At 41.9% G+C, this 26569-nt stretch overlaps 1 protein-coding gene across 4 annotated transcripts in view; it reads left to right on the forward strand.

Annotated features, from left to right (window-relative positions):
- The window catches only part of SAMD8 (sterile alpha motif domain containing 8), an 83198-nt gene that overhangs the window by 40064 nt on the left and 16565 nt on the right, over positions 1-26569 (forward strand). For all 4 annotated transcript variants that reach the window (XM_058436401.1, XM_032140719.2, XM_032140728.2 and 1 more), the window contains exon 2: positions 13167-13759. In XM_058436401.1, the coding sequence (XP_058292384.1) occupies positions 13182-13759 (578 nt within the window). In that variant the 5' untranslated portion in view covers positions 13167-13181. The remainder of the gene's footprint in view (positions 1-13166; positions 13760-26569) is intronic.

A 26569-nucleotide genomic window follows, 5' to 3' on the forward strand; every position in this document is an offset into this window, starting at 1 on the left:
GTTTCCAGTAGTATTGAGAATGTCCTGCAGCTGATAAGTTGGAGAGGTAGGGTGGGGACAAAGTCATTATCTCTTTTTGCAGTTAATGGGCTGATTGTGCTATGGTATTTGCAGTTTTAATGTGGTAGAACACATTTGGATTATTTAAATTATTGTAAAGAGATTTGGGTCACTCTAATGGGATGCATTAAAGACTCATTGACTAAAGAGTATCTGGGCTAATGTTTAGGAGTACCAAATGTAAGGTTGTTATGTTTATGATAAGCTTTTTTCATTTCATCAAGTATGGATATAAGAATATAATAGAAAATATACTGAGTTCTTTTGCTCTTAGGCTACTGAAATCTCTAATTAGTATGAACTAAATTTGTTTGGAGAGAAAAGAAACAAATTTACTAGTAAAGCTTTTACTTGCTGAAAATTGCACTTCTTTTTTTTTTTTTTTTTTTTTTTTTGAGACGGAGTCTCGCTCTGTCACCCAGGCTGGAGTGCAGTGGAGCGATCTCACTGCAAGCTCTGCCTCCCGGGTTCACACCATTCTCCTGCCTCAGCCTCTCGGAGTTGCTGGGACTACAGGTGCGCCACCACCACATCCAGCTACTTTTTTGTGTTTTTAGTAGAGACGGGGTTTCACCGTGGTCTCGATCTCCTGACCTCGTGATCCGCCCGCCTCGGCCTCCCAAAGTGCTGGGATTATAAGCGTGAGCCACCGCGCCCGGCCGAAAATTGCACTTCTTAAAAACAGTTTTCAAAAATTCTAACCAGAGGTCACCCAAAAGATAAGATATTTCATATTGTTCAGAACAGTCAGGTGTTTTTATCTGTTATCTGTGACTTAAAACTAAGTTTGAATAATTCCTATTGATAATGAGATTCTGCAGGAATGGCTGTTCTCTGAGCACCGTGATAGGTATTGACCTTTGATGCTTAAGTGATTTCTTCTTTTTCTTTTTTTTTTTTGAGACGGAGTTTCACTCTTGTTGCCCAGGCTAGAGGGCAATGGTGTGAACTCAGCTCACTGCCACCTCCACCTCCCAGGTTCAAACGATTCTCCGATTCTCCTGCCTCAGCCTCCTGAGTAGCTGGGATTACAGGCATGCACCACCACGACTGACTGATTTTTTTTTTTTTTTTTGTATTTTTAATACAGACAGGGTTTCACAACATTGGCCAGGCTGGTCTCAAACTCCTGACCTCAAGTGATCTGCCTGCCTTGGCCTTCCAACGTGCTGGAATTCTAGGCGTGGATCACCATCCATTAACATTTTGGACAAGTACCAAGCTTTGCATGAAATGCTTTTTAAGGTGGACCACACTTTAATGGTGTAATAAGAGTTAGTATTTAAATCAGATTTGTTGATACAGTTATTCCACTTCTAGAAATTTAACCTAAAGCACTGCAATGCCATTTATAATAATAATAAAATAGTGAACAATTGCTAACAATGGGGAGATGGATAAATTATTGTATAGTCATACAATGGAATGTTTTAAAACTATCTTTTCAAAAGATGTTTAATAGCATTAGACAGGACTCATGCAATAATGTTAAGCAAAATGATACAGAATTATGTATGATGTGATTTCTTTTTATAGAAAATTTTGTGTGTGAGAAATAAATTATAAGGAGCGATTCTCTAGGGATTAGTTTTCAAATTTTCTGTTCTTCAATGAATATATATTGCTTCTATATATTTGGCTTTTTATTATAGAGAGACTTAATTATAAAAGATTCAAACCATGCAGAAACTTGCAGACTAAAAACCCTAAAAATCCTTCCTCTGTCCCCGACCTAGAGAAATGGAGACCAATTCATCAATTTGTTTTTATATGGATTTTGTTTTTGGTGTCACATCTAAGAGATCTTTACCTAACCCAGGTCAGAAAGATTTTCTCCTAGAAATTTTCTAGTCTTAGGTTTTATGTTAGGTCTATGATCCATTTTCAGTTAATTCTTATATGTGGTAGAAGTATGAATTGAGGTTTTTACATATGGATATCCATTTGTTCCAGCATCGTTTAATGAAAAGGCTGTATTTTCTCCACTGAATTGCCTTTGCACATTTGTAGAAAATCAGATATCTATACATGTATAGGTTTATTTCTGGACTCTATATTCTGTTTCCTTGATTTATGTTAATACCACTTTGTCTTGATTTGAGTACTGAGATAGGCAGAAGTCCCCAGGTTCAAGCAATTCTCCTGCCTTAGCCTCCTGATTAGCTGGGACTACAGGCAAGCACCACCAAGCTGGGCTAATTTTTGTGTTTTTAGTAGACACAGGGTTTTGCCATATTGGCCAGGCTAGTCTCGAACTCCTAACCCCAAGTGATCCACCCGCCTCTGCCTCCCAAAGTGCTGGGATTACAGGCTTGAGCCACCCCGCCCTGCCAAGATGCAGAATTCTAAAATGACCCCTAATGACCTATACTTTTGTATAATGGGAGGGACCTTGTAATCCCACCTAATCATGGGATATCACTCCTATGGTGACTAAGAAAGGGAGATTATCCTCAGTGGACCTGATCTAATCAGACAAACCCTTAAAAGGGACTGGGCTTTTCCTGGAGAAATAATCCAAGTACAAGGGAAGGGAATTCAACACAGAAGAAGCTGCTGATTTTCGGGAAAAGAGGAGGCCACGTAGTAAAGAATTCGAGTGGTCAGTAAGCTCATGGTAATTTGTTACAAAGCAATAGAAAACAAATACAGGTTGTTGTATAATAAGTCTTTAAATCAGCTGTTTATGAAATGTATCAATATCTACAAAATTAAAGGCCCGTTGGGATTTTGATTGGAATTGGGTTGAATGTGCAGATAAGTTTGGGGAAAATTGTCCTCTTAACAGTATTGGTTCTTCTGACCTACTCATTTCTTATTTTTAGGTATTTGTCTTAGCAGTGTTTTTTGTTGTTTTCAGCATATAGGTCTTGCCCATGTTTTGTCAGATTTATCCCTGAGTATTTCACATTTTTTATGCTATTATAAATGGTATTTTATACATTTTAATTTTTGATTGTTTGTTGCTAATATATGGAAATACAATTGATGGCTGGGTGTGATAGCTCACGCCTGTAATCCCACACTTTGGGAGGCTGAGGCAGGTGAATCTCCTGAGCTCAGGAGTTCGAGATGGGTCTGGGCAACATAGCGAAACCCTGTTTCTCCCAAAAATATTAAAAATTAGCCAAGTGTGGTGCGCACGCACCTGCGGTCCCAGCTACTTGGAAGGCTGAAGTGAGAGAATGGCTTGAGCCTGGGAGGTGGAGGTTGCAGTGAGCCGAGATCATGCCACTGCACTCCAACCTGGGTGACAAAGTGACACCCTGTCTCGAAAAAAAAAAAGAAAGGAAGGCAACTGATTTTTGTTTGTCGATATTATATGTAGCAATCTTGCTAAACTGACTTATTTTAGTAACTGTTTTTGGTATAGTCTATTCAATTTTTTTTTTTTTTTTTTTTTTTTTTTTTTTTTTTTTTTTTGAGACGGAGTCTCGCTCTGTCGCCCAGGCTGGAGTGCAGTGGCGCGATCTCGGCTCACTGCAAGCTCCGCCTCCCGGGTTCACGCCATTCTCCTGCCTCAGCCTCTCCGAGTAGCTGGGACTACAGGCGCCCGCCACCGCGCCCGGCTAATTTTTTGTATTTTTAGTAGAGACGGGGTTTCACCGTGGTCTCGATCTCCTGACCTCGTGATCCGCCCGCCTCGGCCTCCCAAAGTGCTGGGATTACAAGCGTGAGCCACCGCGCCCGGCCAGTCTATTCAATTTTCAACATAAATAACAAGTTGTCAGCAAATAGAGTTTTATTTCTTCCTTTTTAATCTGTATGCCTTTTACTTTTTTTTTTTTTTCCTTGAGACGGAGTCTTGCTCTGTCTCCCAGGCTGGAGTGCAGTGGTGCGATCTCCACCCACTGCAAGCTCTGCCTCCTGGGTTCACGCCATTCTTCTGCCTCAGCCTCCCGAGTAGCTGGGACTACAGGCGCCTGCCACCACGCCTGGCTAATTTTTTGTATTTTTAGTAGAGACGGGGTTTCACCGTGTTAGCCAGGATGGTCTCGATCTCCTGACCTTGTGATCCACTTGCCTCAGCCTCCCAAAATGCTGGGATTACAGGTGTGAGCCACCATGCCTGGCCTGCCTTTTACTTCTTTTTCTTATCGTATTACACTGACCAGAACTTCTGATGTTTTGTAGAAGTGGTGAGAGTGACGGTCTTGCCTTGCATCTTTTTTTTTTCCTTCCTTACACTTGCTTTTTAAAAAAATTTTATTTTTATTTTTGTTTTTGAGAAAGTCTCACTCCATTGCCCAGGCGGCTCACTGCAGCCTCCACCTTCTGGGTTCAAGCAATTCTCCTGCCTCAGCCTTCCTAGTACCTGGGATTGTAGGCACCCACCACCATACCTGGCTAATTTTTATATTTTTAGTAGAGATGGGGTTTCACCATGTTGGCCAGGCTGGTCTTAAACTCCTGACCTGAGGTGGTCCGCCTGTCTCAGCCTCCCAAAGTGCTGGGATTACAGGCATGAGCCAACATGCCCAGGCTTTGTTATTGAATTCTGCCCTCATCATTATTGTTTCCTTCTGCTTTGGGTTTAATTTTCTCTTTAGCTTCTTGGTGGTATTATTTTAGCTGATATTAGTGGATTTCCATTTCTCCCAACCTTTGTGCTATTGTTAACTTATGTTTTACATATGTTATAAATCCCACAGTACATTGCTTTTTGTTTAAACAGTAAATTATCTTTTTTTTTTGAGACGAAGTCTTGTTCTGCCACCAGGCTGGAGTGCAGTGGCACGATCTTGGCTCACTGCAACCTCCGCTTCCCGGGTTCAAGCCATTCTCCTGCCTCAGCCTCCCGAGTAGCTGGGACTATAGGCGTGCTCCACCACGCCCAGCTAATTTTTGTATTTTTAGTAGAGACAGGGTTTCACCATGTTGGCCAGGGTGGTCTCGATCTCTTGACCATGTGATCCACCCGCCTCGGCCTCCCAAAGTGCTGGGATTACAGGCATGAGCCACCGCCCGGCCTAAATTATCTTTTAAAGAAACTTAAGGCCCGGTGCAGTGCCTCCCAGCACTTTGGGAGGCCGAGGCAGGCAGATTACCTGAGGTCAGGAGTTCAAGACCAGCCTGGCCAACATGGTGAAACCTTGTCTCTACTGAAAATACAAAAATTAGCCTGGTGCAGTGGCACGGGCCCATAATCCCAGCTACTGGGGAGGCTGAGGCAGGAGAATCTCTTGAACCCGGAGGCAGAGGTTGCAGTGAGCCGAGGTCATGCCACTGCACTCCAGGCTGGGCGATAGAGTGAGACTCTGTCTCATAAATAAATAAACTAACTAACTTAAATAATAAGAAAAAATGTATATATTTATGCATGTGGCTACCATTTTGGTGTTCATTTCTTTGTGTAGATTCATATTTTGGTATGGTAACATTTTCTTTCTGCTTGAAGGACCTTAAATTTTTGTAGTGCATGTCTGCTGGTGATGAAATCAGCTTTTGTGTGTCTGAACAAGTATTTGCCTTTGCTTGTGAATGATATTTCACTGGGCATATAGTTATAGGTTGACTTTTTTTTTCTTTCAATACTTTAAATATGTTGTTTCGCTGTATTCTAGCTTGGCTTGTGCCCAGTAAGAAATCTCTTTATCATTCTTACCTTCGTTCCTAATGTGTCTGTTTTCTCTTTTTGCTTTTAAGATTTTCTCATTGTCACTGTTTTTAAGTAATTTGATTTTTATATGCCTTGGTATAGCTTTCTTCTTGTTTCTTATTTTTGGAGTTTGTTAAGCTTCTTGGATACACATGTTTATGGTTTTCACCAAATTTGGAAAATTTTTGGCCATTGTTACTTCAAATATTTTTTTCTGTTCTCTCTTGTCTTTTGGAGGCCGTTTGATGTTGTTCCACCCCTCACTGATGTTCTTTCTTTGGTGTGTTTGTGTGTGTGGTAAAATATATACAACAAAATTTATAATTTAAACTTTTTTTTTTTTTTTGGAGTTGGAGTCTCGCTCTGTCACCCAGGCTGAAGTGCAGTGGTGCGATCTCGGCTCACTGCAACCTCTGCCACCCGGGTTCAAGCAATTCTCCTGCCTCAGCCTCCGGAGTAGCGGGGATTGCAGGCGCCCACCACCATGTCAGGCTCTTTTTTTGTGTTTTTAGTGTAGACGGGGTTTTCACATTGTTAGCCAGGATGGTCTCCATCTCTTGACCTCGTGATCCACCCACCTCGGCCTCCCAAAGTGCTGGGATTACAGGCGTGAGCCACTGCGCCCTGCTGAAATCATTTTTTTATATAGTTCAGTGGCATTAAGTACATTTACTGTGTTGTGCAACCATTATCACCATTCTTCTTTAGAACTTTTAAAAAATCTTCCCAAACTGAAATTCTATACCTATTAAAAAATGACTCATTCTCCCTGCTCCCAGTCCCTGACAGCCACCATTCTACTTTCTGTTTCTGTGAATTTCACTACTCTAGTTACCTCATATAAGTGGAATCATACAGTATTTGTCCTTTTGTGACTGGCTTATTTCACTTAGTATGTCTTTAAGGCTCATCCATGTTGTAGCATGTGTCAGAACTTCCTTTTTAAGGCTGAATAATATTCTCTTTTTTAAAGTTCTCTTTTTTTTCTGTGTTTTATTTTGAATAGTTTCTTTTCTTTTCATTCTTTTTTTGAGACAGGCTCTTGCTCTGTTGCCCAGGCTGGAGTGCAGTGGCGTGATCTCAGTCCACTGCAGCCTTGAATTCCTGGGCTCAGGTGATCTTCTTGCCTGAGCCTCTGAGTAGCTGGGACTGGTTGCCTGGCTAATTTTAAAAAATTATTTATAGAGACAAGGTCTCACTATGTTGCCCAGGCAGGTCTTGAACTCATAGGCTTAAGCAATCCTCCCACCTCAGCCTCCCAAAGTGTTGGGATTGCAACCAGCGCCCTTGAATTGTTTCTATTGTTACTTAGTTACATTTATTGCCCTTACCTTCTGCAGTGGCTCAGCAGCTGTTAGTCCCATCCAGGGTATTTTTCTTTTTTTTTTTTTTTTTTGAGACGGAGTCTCGCTCTGTCACCCAGGCTGGAGTGCAGTGGCGCGATCTCGGCTCACTGCAAGCTCCGCCTCCCGGGTTCACGCCATTCTCCTGCCTCAGCCTCTCCGAGTAGCTGGGACTACAGGCGCCCGCCACCAGGCCCGGCTAATTTTTTGTATTTTTAGTAGAGACGGGGTTTCACCGTGGTCTCGATCTCCTGACCTCGTGATCTGCCCGCCTCAGCCTCCCAAAGTGCTGGGATTACAGGCTTGAGCCACCCTGCCCTGCCAAGATGCAGAATTCTAAAATGACCCCTAATGACCTATGCTTTTGTATAATGGGAGGGACCTGTAATCCCACCTAATCATGGGATATCACTCCTATGGTGACTAAGAAAGGGAGAGCCACCGCGCCCAGCCCGGGGTATTTTTCATCTCAGATTATTTCATTTTATCTCTAGAACTTGGAGTTGCGTTAATCTTTTTTTTACCTATCTATTTCCTTTTTTGTTGAGATGGTGCAGGGGCAGGGGGCATCTCCCTTTGTTGCTCAGGCTGGTCTTGAACTCCTGGCCACAAGGGATCCTCCTGCCTTGCCTCCCAAAGTGCAGGGATTACAGGCGTGAGCCACCACCTGGCCATTATGTGTCTATTTCTTCATTTAACTTTTTGGACAAATGTAATACACAATTATCATAACTGAGTTAATTTCCTTATCTGCTAATTTTATTATATGTGTCAGTTCTTGATTGATTGATTGTTCTCCTCATTACAAGTGATACTTTCCTGCGTCTTTGCATGCCTAACAGTCTTTGACTAGATTCCAGACATTGTGAATTCATTGTTGGACATTATGAATTCATTGTTGGGCTCTAGATACTTTGATATTTCTATTAATATTCTTGAGCTTTTAGTGGGATGCTGTTCAACTACTTGAACAGAGTTTGATCCTTTTGAGTCTTCCTTTTAAGATTTGTTAGGATGAACCCAGAGACATGTTTAGTCAAGGGTAGGGTTTCTCAATAGCAGCACCATGGCATTTGGGGCCAAATAATTCTTTGTTGAGGGAGGGGATAGTCCTGTGCATTATAGAATGTTTAACAGCATTCCCCGCAAAATTGCAACAACCAAAAAATGTCTTCAGACATTGCCAAATGTTCCAGGAAGTGGGGAGGATTGCCCCCAGTTGAGAGTTGCTGCCTTAGGGTTAGTTTTGCCTCACTACTATGGCAAGATCTTTCTATGTACTCTACCCAAAGCTGTTCATGAGACCTTTTTTCAATCTGGCTATTTGGAATAGGTACTTTTCTTGGCCTCATGTGAGTGCTGGGAATTCATTTGGGTGGTCTTTCCTTGGTCTTGGTTAGTTTCCTTACATACATGTGCTGATAGGCATTCAGCTAAATATTCAAGAGAGACCTGCAGATCTCTGGAGTTCTTGTCTGTGTATCTCGTCTCCAGTATTGTGCCCCATAAACACTAGCCATCTTGATTGCCCCAAACTCTCAGCTCCATCTCTTCAACTCAGTGAGCCTGCCAGGCCTCACATGAGTTTCCCATTTTGTGCCCCTTGTGGCTGGGAAACTCAAGGTCATAACCTGGGGCAGTAGGGTTTACCTTATTTGTTTCATGGCTCTCAGGGATTTTCCTGATGTCCAGTGTCTTGAAACTTTTTTTTTTTTGGAGACAGAGTTTCGCTCTTGTTGCCCAGGCTGGAGTGCAATGGCGCGACCTCAACTCACCCCAACCTCCATCTCCCGGGTTCAAGCCATTCTTCTGCCTCAGCCTCCCAAGTAGCTGGGATTACAAGCATCTGCCACCACACCCAGCCAATTTTTTGTATTTTTAGTAGAGACAGGGTTTCTCCGTGTTGGTCAGGCTGTTGTCAAACTCCCAACCTCAAGTGATCCGCCCACCTCAGCCTCCCTAAGTGCTAGGATTACAGGCGTGAGCCACCGCACCTGGCCGAAACTTTTTTTTCCCATATATTTTGTTTGTTTTTTGGTTGTTTCAGGTCAGAGCATAAATCTGGTTCTTGTTAGTAAATCTTGGTCAGAAGCACATGTGCTTTAACAGATCATTTATTTGTATTAATTATTGATAAAAGCTGAATTCTTAAACATTTACTAATTTAATTTCCTTATTTTATCAATTTGTATTTGTCACTCAAAGTCTCCTGTTCCCTGTAATTCCTTTGGTACAACATAAATATTAAATAGGCCCTAAAGCTTTTTATCATCTTTTAATATACTTCTCTCATGCAGGCTTTCACAGTGTTACCTAAGTAGTGATTTAGTGTGGGCCTCTTAACTATTATATAGTAGCATACAATTAAAGGGCATGCACTGACCTGACAAAGCAGAACAGTGAAATGTGTCATGCTTGTAGGGCATTCCCACAGCAGGCTCAAAGACTTCCAAGAGACTTCCATGTATAACTCATATTTTCTAGTAGCTAAAACGTCAGCATCAGAGCCTGTTAGCCTGATTGAGGTTGTAAAGAACTGGTGAGCTAAGACAGTGGAAAAAAAAAACATATAAAAGAAGAGAAGAATCATTTTGAACACAGTATGAGAGGAAACTGTCCTAACGAATAATGCTACAAGAATGGGAGTGACATGGAACCCATTGGTGGTAAGCTGTTAGAGAAAGGGGAATGTTAACAGACTAGAAATAATGTGACTGAAGAAATCTGGCCTTGTATTTTTTATATATATATATATATTTTTTTTTTTTTTTTTTTTTGAGACGGAGTCTCGCTCTGTCCCCCAGGCTGGAGTGCAGTGGCGCGATCTCGGCTCACTGCAAGCTCCGCCTCCTGGGTTCACGCCATTCTCCTGCCTCAGTCTCCTGAGTAGCTGGGACTACAGGCGCCCGCCAACACGCCCGGCTAATTTTTTTGTATTTTTAGTAGAGACGGGGTTTCACCGTGTTAGCCAGGATGGTCTCGATCTCCTGACCTTGTGATCCGCCCGCCTCGGCCTCCCAAAGTGCTGAGATTACAGGCTTGAGCCACCACGCCCGGCCTATATTTTTTTTTAATTTTTGAGACGGAGTCTTACTCTGTCGCCCAGGCTGGAGTGCCATGGCGTGATCTCCACTAACTGCAACCTCCGCCTGCCAGGTTCAAGCGGTTCTCTGCCTCAGACTCCCTAGTAGCTGAGATTACAGGCACCCGCCACCATGCCTGGGTAGTTTTTTTGTATTTTTAGTAGAGACGGGATTTCGTCATCTTGGCCAGGTTGGTCTTGAACTCGTGACCTCGTGATCCACCCGCCTCAGCCTCCCAAAGTGCTGGGATAGGCATGAGCCACCCCCCGGCTGGCTTTGTTTTATGTGAAGGAAACTTGTCTCTCAGATTTGCTATATCATAACTGCTACAGAGATTATAGCATGTGCTTGTTGGATATCCAAGGATGAAGTAATTTAGTCAGAGATACCTTGGGTAAAAGAAGGTATGTATAGTAGGTAGGGTGAAAGCATCTAGTTATCCACGTGAACTAAAACAGCAAAATCATATTTCTAATGGAATTGTATATATGATATAAATGATATAAAATAATATAATAAATGTGTAAGTTCCATGTGTTAAAGTGAATAAATCATAATTCTTTGACATTTGAGGTGGTGATGATATGCTATAGCTAAAAAGAGTTAAGAGTTTTTGTTATTCCATAATGCATAAGAATTAGACAACTTTGTAAAAAATACAGACTCCTTGTAAATGGATGTTATAATAATTTTCAAAGACAGGGAAACTATGTGGGTCAATAATATAAGTTCTTTTGTGAAACAAAATATGACTTAAGTCTTCCAAAAATTACGATTGCTTTTAGTAATAAAGAAATAAATACTTAATGATTAACTGACACTTCTCTGACATTCATCTGTGGGTGGGTTTTTATCAAGCTTATTTCGTGTTTTCTAAATAGTTTTGATGATACAAGTGGTGCTCTGTAGTTAGTGTCTGCCTTTGCCAAGTGATTGTAAGTCTTCTTGGCAAGAGTTTATGTGGGTAGGGAAAGAATGCAGAGCAATACTAGCTTTTTTTTTTTTTTTTTTTTTTTTTTTGAGACAGAGTCTCGCTCTGTCTCCCAGGCTGGAGTGCAATGGCACAATCTCGGCTCACTGCAAGCTCCGCCTCCCGGGTTCATGCCATCCTCCTGTCTCAGCGTCCCGAGTAGCTGGGACTACAGGTGCACGCTGCCACGCCCGGCTAATTTTTTGTATTTTTAGTAGAGATGGGGTTTCACCTTGTTAGCCAGGATGGTCTTGATCTCCTGACCTTGTGATCCACCCACCTTGGCCTCCCAAAGTGCTGGGATTACAGGCGTGAGCCACCACGCCCAGCCGCAGTACCAGCTTTTAACTTTGCTTGGTGTAAGGAAGCACAGAAAGTTTTTCATAGCCAACAATGCATTTATAAGGCCATGATAAACATTCAAATCAAGAATTATTACATTGTGGGAAAAGGAAGAGGATGCTGTCCTCATTCATTTGTCCTTCAGGATAGAAGGATATTCATTTGTATTGATGTTTTGTTTGGTTTTTCAAGACTTCGAAAATAAAGTTTAACCTAATATATATAGAGAAAAGTGTAGATCACAATTATACAGCTTGATGAATTTTCACAAAAGGAACAAACTCATATAACTAATATGCAGATTTTTAAAAAAGAACATTTGTATTAGAACAGTTTTTTTTTTCAAGCTGGGAAATAGGCACATAGGTGTTCGTTGTATCATTTTGTTCTTTTATGCTTTAAATTTTGCCTACCATTTTTTAAAAATTATCTCAGGAGGAAATAAGTGTCAGAAAACCTACAGGCTTTAATAGTTGAGAAAGTACTTTTGAGAAATAGTGTTTTTTTCCATGTAGGCCTTTGTCTCCTATGTATCTGATATACTTTATAAACCTGAGAAGGCCCAAGTAACTGAATGTTTTACAATAAAAGAAGAACATAAATAGAGCTGTGTGAAATCAAAGTAGTAAAAATTATTGGTAGTTTTTAAAACATATCACATTATTGGCCTTTTACTCTGCAGTATAAAGTCTGGGTCATCAAATTTGTGAGTACATGGAAATGACAGTTTTCTTTTAAAAATTTTATTGCTAAAGTCCGTGATAGTTTAAGAATAAAATGCCCTATTCAATTCTATAATGTAATATTCAAAGCTGTAGAAAGAACTGAGTTATTATTGAGATTCAAATATATGTCTAGTTTAAAGGCTTCATATCTGTTATAGAAATAATTATGTGTATAGTAGTTAGAAATACGCTTAATCTAAAGTGTTCCCTGGAATTACAGTTATCTACTTTCTTTTATGTTTATTTCCTCAGGTGGGGAGATACGTTTTCCGTGAACATGGAGATTTCAGAAATTTGATTTTTTTCTCTTTTCTTTGATTTTTAAAAATATAATAAATCTTCCTATATTTCTTGATTTTATGAAAAGTATTAAAATGGGATTTTTCTCAGTTCTCGAGTAGGCTTTTTAATTAAATTATGACTCATGCAGTGGAAAAGCCATTTGTAAAATGTCTTTCTGTAAAAATGTTTGGTTATTAAATTTTCTTCTGCTGTTGTAGTCATATGCATAAAATTATTAGTATGTTCATCTATTGAAAACCATTCATTATTGAATAATTTTTGTTTCTTTTACTCTAGAAACCGATAGGATAGTGTAGGTAAATTACTGTTTCTGGGGTGCATGTGTATATATACATATGTGTGCGTCTGTGTGCGTGTGTATCTCTCTCTCTATATATAAATATATATATATATATGTATATTTTTTTTTTTTTTTTGAGACAATCTCCTCTTTTCCAGGTGGGTCATAGTAGACAACTGTGCATTGGTCTCCAGACTCAGGTGCTCCACAGCCTACCAGATAGTGGATATGGTGTCCCACCATGAAATTGGTAGAGATAGGGTCTTGCTATGTTGCCAGGACTGGTCTCGAACTCCTGGGCTTAAGTGATCCACCCAACTCAGCCTCCCAAAGTGCTGGGGATTATAGGCATGAGCCACTGCGCCTGGCCTGTTTCTAGTGTATTTAAGTGTGTTTGTCTTTGAAGAAATTGTTAGGACACACTGAAGCTTTTGTTTTGTTTTCCTGTTTTCTCTCGACAGGCAGCGGAGGAGGAAATGGCAGGTCCTAATCAGCTCTGCATTCGCCGCTGGACTACCAAGCATGTAGCTGTGTGGCTGAAGGATGAAGGCTTTTTTGAATATGTGGACGTTTTATGCAATAAGCACCGACTTGATGGAATCACATTGCTAACATTGACTGAATATGATCTCCGGTCTCCTCCTCTGGAAATCAAAGTCTTAGGGGACATTAAAAGGTTAATGCTCTCAGTCCGAAAATTGCAGAAAATACATATTGATGTTTTAGAAGAGATGGGCTACAACAGTGACAGTCCCATGGGTTCCATGACCCCTTTCATCAGTGCTCTTCAGAGTACAGACTGGCTCTGTAATGGGGAGCTTTCCCATGACTGTGATGGACCCATAACTGACTTGAATTCTGATCAGTACCAGTACATGAATGGTAAAAACAAACATTCTGTTCAAAGATTGGACCCAGAATACTGGAAGACTATACTGAGTTGTATATATGTTTTTATAGTATTTGGATTTACATCTTTCATTATGGTTATAGTCCATGAGCGAGTGCCTGACATGCAGACCTATCCACCACTCCCAGATATATTCTTAGACAGGTAAGTTTTGTTTCTAGTTGCAAGTTTGTAGGATGTTGCTATAATTAACAGCAATGATATTATATTTATGATAATTATATTGTTTCTTATTGTGGTAGATGTATACTTTCCATTTGCTTTATCTGGTGGTATAAAAAGATATGCTTTGAAATTACCTTTTTCACTTAGAGTAAATTAGGCCTTAAGCCTAGGTGAGTGAGAAAAACCACTGCTCTTTTAATTTTTCAATTTAATTTAATTTTAATTTTAATTTAATTTTTTATTTTGAGACAGTCTCACACTGCACTGTCACCCAGGCTGGAATGCAGTGGCACGACCATGGCTCACTGCAGTCTCAACCTACCGGACTCAAGCAATCCTCCCACCTCAGCCTCCCAGGAAACTGGGACTGTAGACATGTTCCACCATACCCAGCTAATTTTTAAGTTTTTTGTAGAAATAGAGTCCCACCGTGTTGCCCACGCTAGGCGAACTCCTGGGCTTAAACGATCCTCCCACCTTGGCCTCTCAAAATGTTGGGATTACAGGCATGAGCCATCATGGCCTGGACTGCTTAATTTATTTTTGTGTAGTTATAGCTCCTTGGGTACTTTAGATTTTTTGAGACAGAGTCTCGCTCTGTCACCCAGGCTGGAGTGCAGTGGTATGATCTTGGCTCACTGCAACCTCCACCTCCCTGGTTCAAGCCATTCCCCTGCCTCAGCCTCCCGAGTAGCTGGGATTACAGGAGCATGCCACCAGGCCCAGCTACTTTTTTTGTATTTTTAGTAGAGATGGGGTTTCACCATGTTGGCCAGACTGGTCTCAAACTCCTGACTTCAGGCAGTCCACCCACCTCAGCCTCCCAAAGGGCTGGGATTACAGGCGTGAGCCAACGCGCTTGGCCAGGTACCTTAGATTTTAAGAGGGTATCTGGAATGATATTTGTAATAAATGGAATTTGGTTGCCTTTTTTTTTTTTAATGAAGAATAGGGTTCTGCTTTCTCAAAAATATTGATGGTGTCATATCACCAAATGAATTGGAACTATCACAAAGAGGACAAATGGATTCAGTGATAGCATGCTGTTTTATTAAATATTGAATACATAAAAAATATAGTATATGTATAACATGAAAAATAAGAATAGAACAGTAGGCCAGGCATGGTGGCTCATGCCTGTAATCCCAGCACTTTGGGAGGCCCAGGTGGGAGGATTGCTTGAGTCCAGGAGTTCAAGACTAGCCTTCAAGTTCAAGACTTGCAACATAGCAAGACTCCTATCTCTCCAAAAAATTAAAAATTAGCCAAGCATGATGGCGCATGCCTGTAGTCCTAACTACTCAGGAGGCCAAGGTGGGAGGATCACTTGAGCCTAACAGGTCGAGGTTACAGTGAGCTATAGTTGCACCACTGCACTCCAGCCTGGGCAGCACAGTGAGACCCTGCCTGTCTCCAACAACAACAACAATAATAAAACAGTAAACAAGTACTCAGAACTGTTTTCACATTTTTGATTTTTAAATCTTTTAAAAATTTGGGTATTTCTTGTTTGTTAGTTTTTGATTTTGTTTTTGTTTTTTAGATGGAGTCTTGCTCTGTCACCTAGGCTGGAGTACAATGGCACCATCTCAGCTCACTGCAACCTCCGCCTCCCGGGTTCAAGTGATTCTCCTGCCTCAGCCTCCCGAGTAACTGGGATTACAGGCACCCACCACCACGACCAGCTAATTTTTGTATATTTAGTAGAGACAAGGTTTCACAATGTCGGTCAAGCTGGTCTCGAACTCCTGACCTCAGATGATCCGCCCACCTCAGTCTCCCAAAGTGCTGGGATTACAGGCATGAGCCACCGCGCCTGGCCCCTTGTTTGTTTTTTATAAAACATTTTGCCCTTCTAAAAGTGCCTTTGCTGGGCGTTAGGGCTCATACCTGTGATCCCAGCACTTTGAGAGGGCGAGGCGGGTGGGATCACCTGAGGTCAGGAATTCGAGACCAGCCTGGCCGACATGGTGAAACCCCGTCTCTACTAAAATACAAAAACTAGCTGGATGTGGTGGCGGACACCTGTAATTATCTCAGCTACTCAGAAGGCTGAGGCAGGAGAATTGCTTGAACCTGGGAGGCAGAGGTTGCAGTGAGCCGAGATTGCGCCATCGCACTCCGGCCTGGGTGTCGGAGCGAGACTGTCTCAAAAAAAAATAAATACATAAAGTAAAATAAAACTGCCGTGTAGTATTTGTATTTGAAAATGAAATGAATTTAAAATGTCCATGTTCCTATGCTAGAATAATGTATACATCTCATTTTGCTCCCTGTCAAACCTCAACTAAAACTATAGTAAAGAGGTTTTGTTTTGTTTTGTTTTTGTTGTTTTGAGACAGAATCCAGGCTGGAGTGCAGTGACACAATCTCAGCTCACTGCAACCTCTGCCTCCCGGGTTCAAGCTATTCTCCTGCCTCAGCCTCCCAAGTAGCTGGGATTACAGACATGTGCCACCATGCCCAGCTAATTTTGTTGTATTTTTAGTAGAGACAAGGTTTCACTGTGTTGGCTAGGCTGGTCTCAAACTCCTGACCTCAAATGATCCACCCACCTCGGCCTCCCAAAGTACAGGGATTACAGGCGTGAGCCACCATACCCAGTGAACTGTAGTAAAGAGTTTTTTGTTTTTGTTTTTTAAGTATGCCCACAGGATGGAGTGGATAAAATAGGAGAAAACAGCCATACTATTTTTGGAAGTTGGAAGACGGATGGATGAGTGGCAGTTGACAAACCCAAAATTAACCTAATTATAAAATTTGAGCAATGGGGAAAACTGAGAACCAACCCAGTTTATATTGCAGATTTCTCCAAAGTAAGGAGAACTTATTGAAAGCTGTATAAGAAGTTATATCCATGTATCTCCTCTCCCCTTCTATACAGTTTTTCCAGCTGTAAACAGAAGACCACAAGGAAGTAAGGAAGAAATCATGTGGCTGTCTCGGGAAAATAGTACTTTAGGCAAAGGAAACAGCTGGGTGCAAAAATCTGAACTGGGAGTGTTCCTGGCAGGTTTAAGGAGAGATGAACAGATCTGAGAGGAGACAAGAAGCCAGGTTGTGTAAGGACTTGAGGACCATTGTAAGGACTTCAGCTTTCATTCTAAATGAAAAGGGAAGCCACTGGAAAGTACTGAGGACAAGAGTTGAGGGATCTAACTTCTATTTTAAAAGGTCATTCTAGTTGTTGTATTGAGAATACCCTGGGGGTGTGGGTGGGGATCTAGAGATCATTTAAGAATTTATTAAATTCATCTAGACAAAGAAAATTTTAGATTGGATGAGAACAGTGGTAGAGGTGGTATGAAAGAGTCAAAATCTATATATATTTTGAAATTAGAGCTAACAGAACTTGCTGATGAATTTGGATTTGATGAATTAAGAGAGAGAAATCGAATATTATTCCAACATGTTTTTTGTTTTTTGTTTTTTGGTTTTGAGACAGGGTCTCACTCTGTTCTCCAGGCTGGAGTTTAGTGGTGCATTCATAGATCACTGTAACCTCAAATTCCTAGGCTCAAGTGATCTCCTTCCGTAGCCTCCTGTGTCACTAGGACTACAAGTGTGTGCCACCACACCTGCCTGATTCTTAGATCTTTTGTAGAGATGGGGTTTTGCTATGTTGCCTAGGCTGGTCTCAAACTTTTGGCCTCAAGTGATCCTCCCATCTCTGCCTCCCAAAGCACTGGGATTGTAGGTGTGAGCTACCACCCCCAGCCTATTCCAAGATTTTTAACCTGAGCATCTGTAAAGATGGAGCTGCCATTTACAGAGATGAGAAAACTGTGGAAGGAGCTGTCTTGGAGGGAAAATTAAGGGCTTGGTTTTCGACATATCAGGTTTGAGATATGTTTTATAGCAAAATCAGATGTCAAGTAAGAGATGGAAATATGAGCAGAAGTTCAGAGAGATTGAGAGAGACAGAAATCTAGGCTAAGATTTGGGAATGGGCAGAGAGAGAGAGAACAGTATGCCAGAAGCCAAGCAAAAAAAAAAAAAAAAAAAAGTATTTTAAGAAGTTAGGAACAATTGGTTGTATCAAATGCTGCTGAGAGGTCAAGTAAGATGAGGATAATTGACCATTGGCTTTAGCAACATGTTGGTCATCAGTGACTATGACAAGAGTTAATAAGGGCAAAAATGGGTTATAATAGGTTCAGGAGAGAATGTGAGATGTATTGGAATTTACATGAAGGTACTCCACAAATATGAAACAACATCAGCACAACAGTATTTGTTGTGACATTGTTTGTAATAATTATAAATATTGTAAATAATCTAAATGCTTACCCATGGGAAGCTGGTTGAATAGACTATCATACGTCCATACAGTGGCATACTATTTAATCATAGAAAAGAATGAAGACAATTTCTGTGAACTGATACAAAATGATTTGCAGGAAAAACTCAGCAACAATAGCACTATGAGCACACAGATCATGGTTTTAAAATACTGTTCCCAGGCCAGGTATGGTGGCTCACTCCTGTAATCCCAGCATTTTGGGAGACCCAGGCGGGAGGATTGCTTGAGCCCAGGAGCTCTAGCCCAGCCTGGACAACATAGTGAGATCCAGTCTCTACAAAAAATTAAAAATTAGCTAAGTGTGGTGGTTTATGCCTGCAGTCCCAGCTACTTCAGAGGCTGAGGCAGGAGGATCACTTGAGCCCAAGAGATCAAGGCTGTAGTGAGCTGTGATCATGCCACTGCACTCCAGCCTGGGCAACAAAGTGAGACCTTTTGTTTGTCTCAGTAAGTAAGTAAGTAAACAAATAAATACATACCATTCCTCATGAAAATGAACTAGACCAGGGCTGAGACCAAGCAAACAAAAATTGTGGGGTGAGAGGGGAAGCTCTTCAAGAATAATACGAGCAAATAAATGTGGACAGCATGATTATTCTGCCTCCTCCAGTATATTCAGGCAAGTCATCAGTAGATGATAAAATCTATTAGGTGAAAGGCCACTGAGGGGGAGCTTATTCACATGATCTGAAAGTTTCATCTCACCTATTACTTAATTACAGAGGGAATGAGGTAGCTTTACAATGGCAAGATCTGACATGCATCACCTTAACCAAATGATCAAATGTAGCATCACAGTGGGACAAACAGACATTATGTGCATTGGACGTGATGTCCACAGCATCACCTATGTAATCATCTTGTCCAAAAAAGAAAAACTTTAACCTATATCTAATCATGAAGAAACAATCAGACAAATCCAGAACATGGAACATTCTACAAGACAGCTGACATGGACTCTAAAAATGTCAGTGTCATGGCAGGCAAAATCCAGGGGGAAATGTAAGGGAAATTGAAGAGACAACCAAGAGCCACGTGAACTTTAATTAGATCCTATATCAAGAAAACAAAAATAATGCTATACAGGACATTTTGGGGACAATTAGGAAAATTGGAATATGGACTGCATGTTAAATAATGATACTAAATCAGTGTTACAGTTTCCTAGGTGAAATAGTGTATTAGGTTATGAGGAGGATATCCTTGTTCCTAGAGAAACAAAGGGGAGAAGTGTCATAATGTCTGCAACTTACTTCGGGGAGGGGTTCACCTCCCCGAAAAGAGTATATATGTATATGTATGTAGGTATGTATAGAAAGAATGAAAGCAAGCAAATGTGGCAAAATGTTAATTATTGTAAATGATGAGTTTAGGTGAAGAATATAGTGTTGATTCTTTTAACTTTTTTTGTAGGATCAGAATTTTTCAAGTTAAAAGAATTAGGCAAAGAAGTGATGAGAGAGAGAGAGAGAGAGAGAATAGGAACAGAGAAATTGGAGACAAAGTCTTTCCTGTAGGGGCAAGTTTTCCTGGAAGGGCAGCAGAGAAAGGGAGCTGTAGGTTGGGCAGGAGTGGGGAAGGATCTAAGGTCAAGAGGGCGTTTGTTCGTTTTTGGTTTTTTGATTGGCTATATGATAGTATGTTTGTTGTATTAATAATAAGAATGACTCAATGTAGGAGGGTAATGATGGTAGAGGAAAGAGAGGGTACAATGTTAGAATAGTGCCCTTGAGTAGATGAAAAGGAATGGTACCTTGTGGCTGAGAGAGGCTGGCCTTAGGCCCTTGGGCTGTTCCTTCATAACAGAGGGGAAGGTAGAAAATAGGAAAACAGGTGGAGGGTTGCCATATGTGATGGTGGAGCACAAGGAAGTGCTCTCCTGATTGTTTTTATTTTCTCTGTTTAAAGACAGAATGGAGAGGAGGATGGAGGCTTGAGGAGGAAGGATGAGATGTATAAAATAAGCTATCTAGGAGAGTAGGAGAGTGAATAGACTTGTGTAATGCATTAGCAGCACTTAATGGTCTCCTTGAGGTTAGTAGTCATATTAGCATTGTGTGTTTTTACCAGCCTCATTCAACAACAGATAAAGGTATGGACTACGTGGAGAACTGGATTTAAGCAGGGTTGAGTTTTGCTAGGCAGTACAATGAAGGGAAAAGTGGCAAGGGAGTGGTTATAATGAGGAACCATGGACTGATATGGATGAGGAAAGAAGTAAGGCCAGGCACGGTGTCTCACGCCTATAATCCCAGCACTTTGGGAGGCTGAGGTGGGCGGATCACCTGAGGTCGGGAGTTCAAGACCAGCCTGACCAACATGGAGAAACCCCATCTCTACTCAAAATTCAAAATTAGCCAGGCATGGTGGTGCATGCCTGTAATCTCAGCTACTCAGGAGGCTGAGGCAGGAGAATTGCTTGAACCTGAGAGGCAGAAGTTGTGGTGAGCTGAGATCACACCATTGCACTCCAGCCTGGGCAACAAGAGCAAAACTCTGTCTCAAAAAAAAAAAGAAAAGAAGGAAGTAAAGGAAATAAGGTAGATGAAAAAAATAATAAAAAACAAGCAAAAAATAAAAAAAACAAAGCATAGTGGGAGGGCAGGAAATGGTCCAGCAGAACAATGAGGCTTTTATTATTTTAAAGTATACAGGCTGGGTGTGGTGGCTCATGCCTATAATCCCAGCGCTTTGGGAGGCTGAGGCAGGTGGATCACCTGAGGTTAGGAATTCGAGACCAGCCTGGCCAACATGGCGAAACCCTGTCTTTACTAAAAATATAAAAATTAGCCGGGCGTGGTGGCACGTGCCTGTAGTCCCAGCTACTCCAGAGGCTGAGGCAGGAGAATTGCTTGAACCTGGGAGGTGGAGGTTGCAGTGAGCCGACATCATGCCACTGCACTCCAGCCTGGTTGACACAGCGAGACTTTCTCAAAAAAAAAGATAATAATAAAGTATACAATTCAGTGGTTTTTAGTGTATTTACAAAGTTATACAGCCATCACCACTAATTCCAGAACATTTTCATCATCCTGGGAAGAAATACCCATTAGCAGTCATACTCTATTCATTCCTTTCTCCAGACCCTAGCAACCACTAATCTACTTTGTTTCTATGAATTTGTCTATTCTGGACATTTCATATAAGTGGAACCATACAATATCAGGTCTTTTTGTGTCACTCAGCATAATATTTTCAAGATTCATCCATACCGTAGCATGTATCAGCACTACCTTCCTTCTTATTACCAAATAATATTCCATTGTATGGATGTACCAATTTTGTTTATCTATTTATCCGTTGATAGGTGTTTGTGTTGTTTCTACTTTTTTGGCTATTAGTAATGCTGCTATGAACATTCACGTGCAAAGTTTTGTATAGACAAATATTTTCTTTTCTTTTTTTTTTTTTTGAGACAGAGTCTCACTCTGTTACCCAGGCTGGAGTGCAGTGGTGCGATCTCAACTCACCGCAACCTCCATCTCCTGGGTCAAACGGTGCTCATGCCTCAGCCTCCTGAGTAGCTGGAATTACAGGTGCACACCACCACACCCAGCTAATTTTTGTATTTTTAGTAGAGATGGGGTTTCACCATGTTGGCCAGGCTGGTCTCAAGCCCCTGACCTCAAGAGATCCACTCACCTCGGCCTCCCAAAGTGCTAGCATTACATGTGTGAGCCACCACACCCAGCGGGGCATACATTATCAATTTGCAGTGAGGATTTCAAACCAAATTTTGCCTAACTCTTTTTACTTAATATGCCACTCACTAAAACTCCATGGTCTTAAACATCTAAACTTTATTCATTGGAGAATGGTAGCAGATACTGTCAGTGTTCCTTCTATATCCCCTCAGATCTCTTTTCCATTTTCTTGCACATGGATGCTCCCAACATCCAGCAGATATGTCTCTGTTGGAGGGCTGCTCTTGGGCTGCTGGAGCAACTTTGCCTGCTTGAAGAGAAATCCAAAAAGTACTTGGAAATTTACTTCCCACCAGCAGCTGTCTTTAACCAGTGACTCATTTCTCTTTGCCCTAATTGGGACGACATTTAGATTGGACCTACACTGTCCCAAATTCCTCATAAGCCTGAGCCAAAGTTACCCTTTCCTGAGTTCTCCACAGGGCTTTGCTTGATGTCTCACCCTTGCTTTGCTTCCTTGCCTTCTAATCTCATAACCTACTACCTTGTGGGTTTTCTTTGAGAACATTTCCCTGTAATTGACTTTCACACTGATGTTTGTTTCAGGGTCTGCTTCTGAAGCTTATTTTACACAAATCCAATATGTTCAGCACATAGAAACAGAAAATTAGAAGCAGATAGGAATGTTTCTAGAAGCAGGCCCACCTACAGCAGTGAGAAGTGAGAGCTGATAACCATAACAGCAAGGGAGGAAACAAAAGCACTATAAAAAGCAAACATAAATAATGGAAAAACTACATCAATCTGGGGCTTAACTGCCTTTCATTTCTCGTAGTCTCTGAGGTCATTACCATATACAGTGTAATAATCAGTGTTCATAGTGATGACACTAAATTACTAAAGAAAATTAAATTTTTTTTTGAGATGGGGTCTTGCTCCGTTGCCCAGGCTGGAGTGCAGTGGCACGATCTCGGCTCACTGCAAGCTCTGCCTCCTGGGTTCATGCCATTCTCCTGCCTCAGCCTCCCAAGTAGCTGGGACTACAGGCGCCCGCCACCACGCCAGGCTAATTTTTTTTTTTTTGTATTTTTTAGTAGGGACGGGGTTTCACTGTGTTAGCCAGGATGGTCTTGATCTCCTGTCCTCGTGATCCGCCCACCTTGGCCTCCCAAAGTGCTGGGATTACAGGTGTGAGCTACCACGCCCGGCCAAGAAAATTGAATTGTATCCAGAAAAAAGGCATATCTATGTATAATGCATTTTAAAAGCTTAGCTCAAAAATAATATGAGGGATTGAATACACGTTTGACAGGTTCCTCACAACAGTCCACTAAAATGGCAGTAAAAGAGTGAAGAAACTATAATCCCATGAAAGCAAAAACAGTGCTAATAATGAAAGTTTGGAAAGTAGAATGCTAAGTATCTGTTGTGAGGTTGGTGGAAGGTGGCCCTGCCCAAGAGGTAAGTTTATTTGTATTTCAGAGCTCCCATAAAACAGAAAGTACCAAGCATCACTCAAGGCCACGTACAGATAGGAGCTAAATAGGGGAGAATTGGTTAAAAATCTCCTTAAGCCTGGGCAACATGGTGAAACCCTTTCTCTACAAAAAATACAAAAATTCGCCAGGCATGGTGGAGTGTGCCTGTAGTCCCAGGTACTGGGGAATCTGAGGTGGGAAGATGGCTTGATCCCAGGAGGTGGAGGTTGCAGTTAGCCAAGATTGTGCCACTGCACTGCAGCCTGGGCAGCAGAGCGAGACCCTGTCTCAAAAAAAAAAAATCTACTTAAGCTTTTAGACCTGCTCTACTCTGACAGAAGACTAGTGGTCTGTTCTCCAGAGCAGTTGAATATGAAGCACTGTTGACTTAGGGATACCATGTCCAGATGAGAACAGAGCTGCCATGTTTTCAAGAGGATTCATTAAAAGTCTATATACCAATTACAGAGACTTCTAGCTCCCTTCCTTAAGTAACTAGACTTATTTCTCATCTCCCCTCCTACCCAACCCCAGTCGTCCAAGAAGGGTAAGATTCCTTTCCTTAGAAAACCTGAAGAAAAACACTGCAAATAACTGGTTGGGATATCCTTATCTAATCAACCAGATCTTTGCACACTCTGAGTGCACAGAGAAACCCAAAGCTTGACAAAGCTCAGTCTATGCCCACAGAATGTCTCATCTTTTTTAGTACTTTACTGTCAAATATGAATGGTCAGTCAAGAAACCAGACGTCTGAGAAACACATAAACGCAAACAGAAAAAGAAAAGTGAATTGGGAAACACAAAATAGGGAGCAAGACGAACACTTAAAAAAAAAACTTCATGTTTTCAAGAGAAATAAGAGATGTTGCATTCTATGTGACAGTAATGAGAGGCCCAAAGAAAATTCAGAGAAAAAGAGCTTTTGGAAAAAAAAAAAAGAAAGTAGAGATTTAAAATCCAGCAGGGGCTGGGCGTGGTGGCTCACACCTGTAATCCTTTGGGAGCACTTTGGGAGGCCGAGGCGGCCGGGTCACCTGAGGTCAGGAGTTCGAGACCAGCCTGGCCAACATGGCAAAACCCCATCTCTACTAAAAATGCAAAAATTAACCAGGCGTGGTGGCAGTTGCCCATAATCCCAGCTACTTGGGAGGCTGAGGCAGGGAGAATTGCTTGAACCCAGGAGGCAGAAGTTGCAGTAAGCCAAGATCATGCCACTACAGTCCAACCTGGGCAACAGAGCAAGACTCCGTCTCAAAAAAATAAATACATAAAAAATAAAAAATAAAATCCCCCAGGATTGTCCGGGCACCATGGTTCACACCTGTAATGCTAGCACTTTGGGAGGCCAAGGCAGGTGGATCACGTGAGGTCAGGAGTTCAAGACCAGCCTAGCCAAGATGGTGAAACCCTTTCTCTACTAAAAATACAATAATTAGCTGGGCGTGGTGGCGGGCACCTGTAATCCCAGCTACTCGGGAGGCTGAGGCAGGAGAATTGCTTGAACTCAGGAGGTGGAGGTTGCAATGAGCCAAGATGGCATCATTGCACTCCAGCCTCGGTGACAAAGCAAGACTCTTTCAAAAAAGTGAGGCCGGGCACGTGGCTTATGCCTGTAATCCCAGCACTTTGGGAGGCTGAGGCGGGCAGATGACCTGAGGTCAGGATTTCGAGACCAGCCTGACCAACATGGGGAAACCCCATCTCTACTAAAAATACACAATTAGCCGGGCATGGTGCCGCATGCCTGTAATCCCAGCTACTCTGGATGCTGAGGCAAGAGAGTTGCTTGAACCCAGGAGGCGGAGGTTGTGGTGAGCCGAGATCGCGCCATTGCACTCCAGCCTGGGCAACACGAGTGATACTCCGTCTCAAAAAAAAAATAAAAATAAAACTGAATTGCCAAGATGAGAGTTAATTTTATTCTAGGAAATAACCACGCAGGAGGATTGCAAAATACAACCATTCTAAATTGGAATAAAAGGGAGCAGGCTCTAGGAGAGATTGCCCTGGAGGAAAAATTGAAATTGATAGACTAGTTTGGGGATGAGTTAGTAATAAGCACTCAGGAAACACAGAGCAAACTAAAAACAAGAAGAATTTATTAGCTCCAGAGAATTACAAAAAGTTGTACAAGAAAGGAATTTTTTTTTCGTTTTATTTTATTTTATTTTTTTGAAACAGAGTCTCACTCTGTTGCCCAGGCTGGAGTGCAGTGGCACGATCTCGGCTCACTGCAACCTCCACCTCCCGGGTTCAAGCAGTTCTCTGCCTCAGCCTCCCAAGTAGCTGGGACTACATGTGCCTGCCACCACGCCCGGCTAATTTTTTTGCATTTTTAGTAGAGACGGGGTTTAACCATGTTGGCCAGGCTGGTCTTGAACTCCTGACCTTGTGATCCACCTGCCTTGGCCTCCCAAAGTGCTGGGATTATAGGCGTGAGCCACTGCGCCCAGCCATGTTTTCTTTTTTTAAAATACTTTTATTTCCCTAGTTATAAAATTAACATGTCATTGTAAAAAAGTTTTTAGTATAAATGTACAAAGAATAAAAGAACCGTCAATAATCCTGGCACCCAGAGATGACCTATTGGACTATTTCATTCATTTCAGTCTCCTTCCCCTTCCTTTCTTCCTCCCTTCCTCCCTTCCTCCCTCCCTCCCTCCCTCCCTTCTTTCCTCTTTTCTTTTTTTTTTTTTTTTTTTGAGACAGGGTCTGGTTCTGTCGCCTAGGCTGGAGGAGGCTGGAGGCAGTGATGAAACCTCGACTCACTGCAACCTCTGCATCCCAGGCTCAAGCCATCCTTCCACCTCAGCCTTCCAAGTAGCTCGGACTTACAGGCGCGCAGCACCACGTCTGGCTAATTTTTGTATTTTTCGTAGAGACCTGGGAGTTGGGGTTGTTCACCATGTTGCCCAGGCTGGTCTCCTCAACTCCTGAGTTCAAGTAGTTGGCCCACCTCAGCCTCCCAAAGCACTGGGATTACAGGCGTGATCCACCATGCCCAGCCTCTTTCTTTTTCTCTCCCTCTCTCTCCTTTTTCTTTCTTAAAGTGACCTGTCCTTTATTAGTGGGTAATCATAGGAGCTGTTTGGTGGGGAGGAAAAAGGGACAAATTGAAAATAGAAAAAAAACCAGGGTTATAAAACAAGGGAAGATAGAGAGAAAGAGGTAAAACAAAGAACAAAAACAAGGGGCCAGGCGCTGTGGCTCACACCTGTAATCTCAGCACTTTGGAAGTCTGAGACGGGAGGATCACTTGAGCTCAGGAGTTTGAGACCAGCCTGGGCAACAAAGTGAGACCCCATACAAAAAAACACAAAAAGTTAGCCAGGCATAGTTTCACGGGCCTTGTAGTCCCGGC

Source organism: Hylobates moloch, unplaced genomic scaffold (assembly GCF_009828535.3).
Source record: "Hylobates moloch isolate HMO894 unplaced genomic scaffold, HMol_V3 SCAFFOLD_3, whole genome shotgun sequence".
NCBI classification, from domain to species: domain Eukaryota; kingdom Metazoa; phylum Chordata; class Mammalia; order Primates; family Hylobatidae; genus Hylobates; species Hylobates moloch.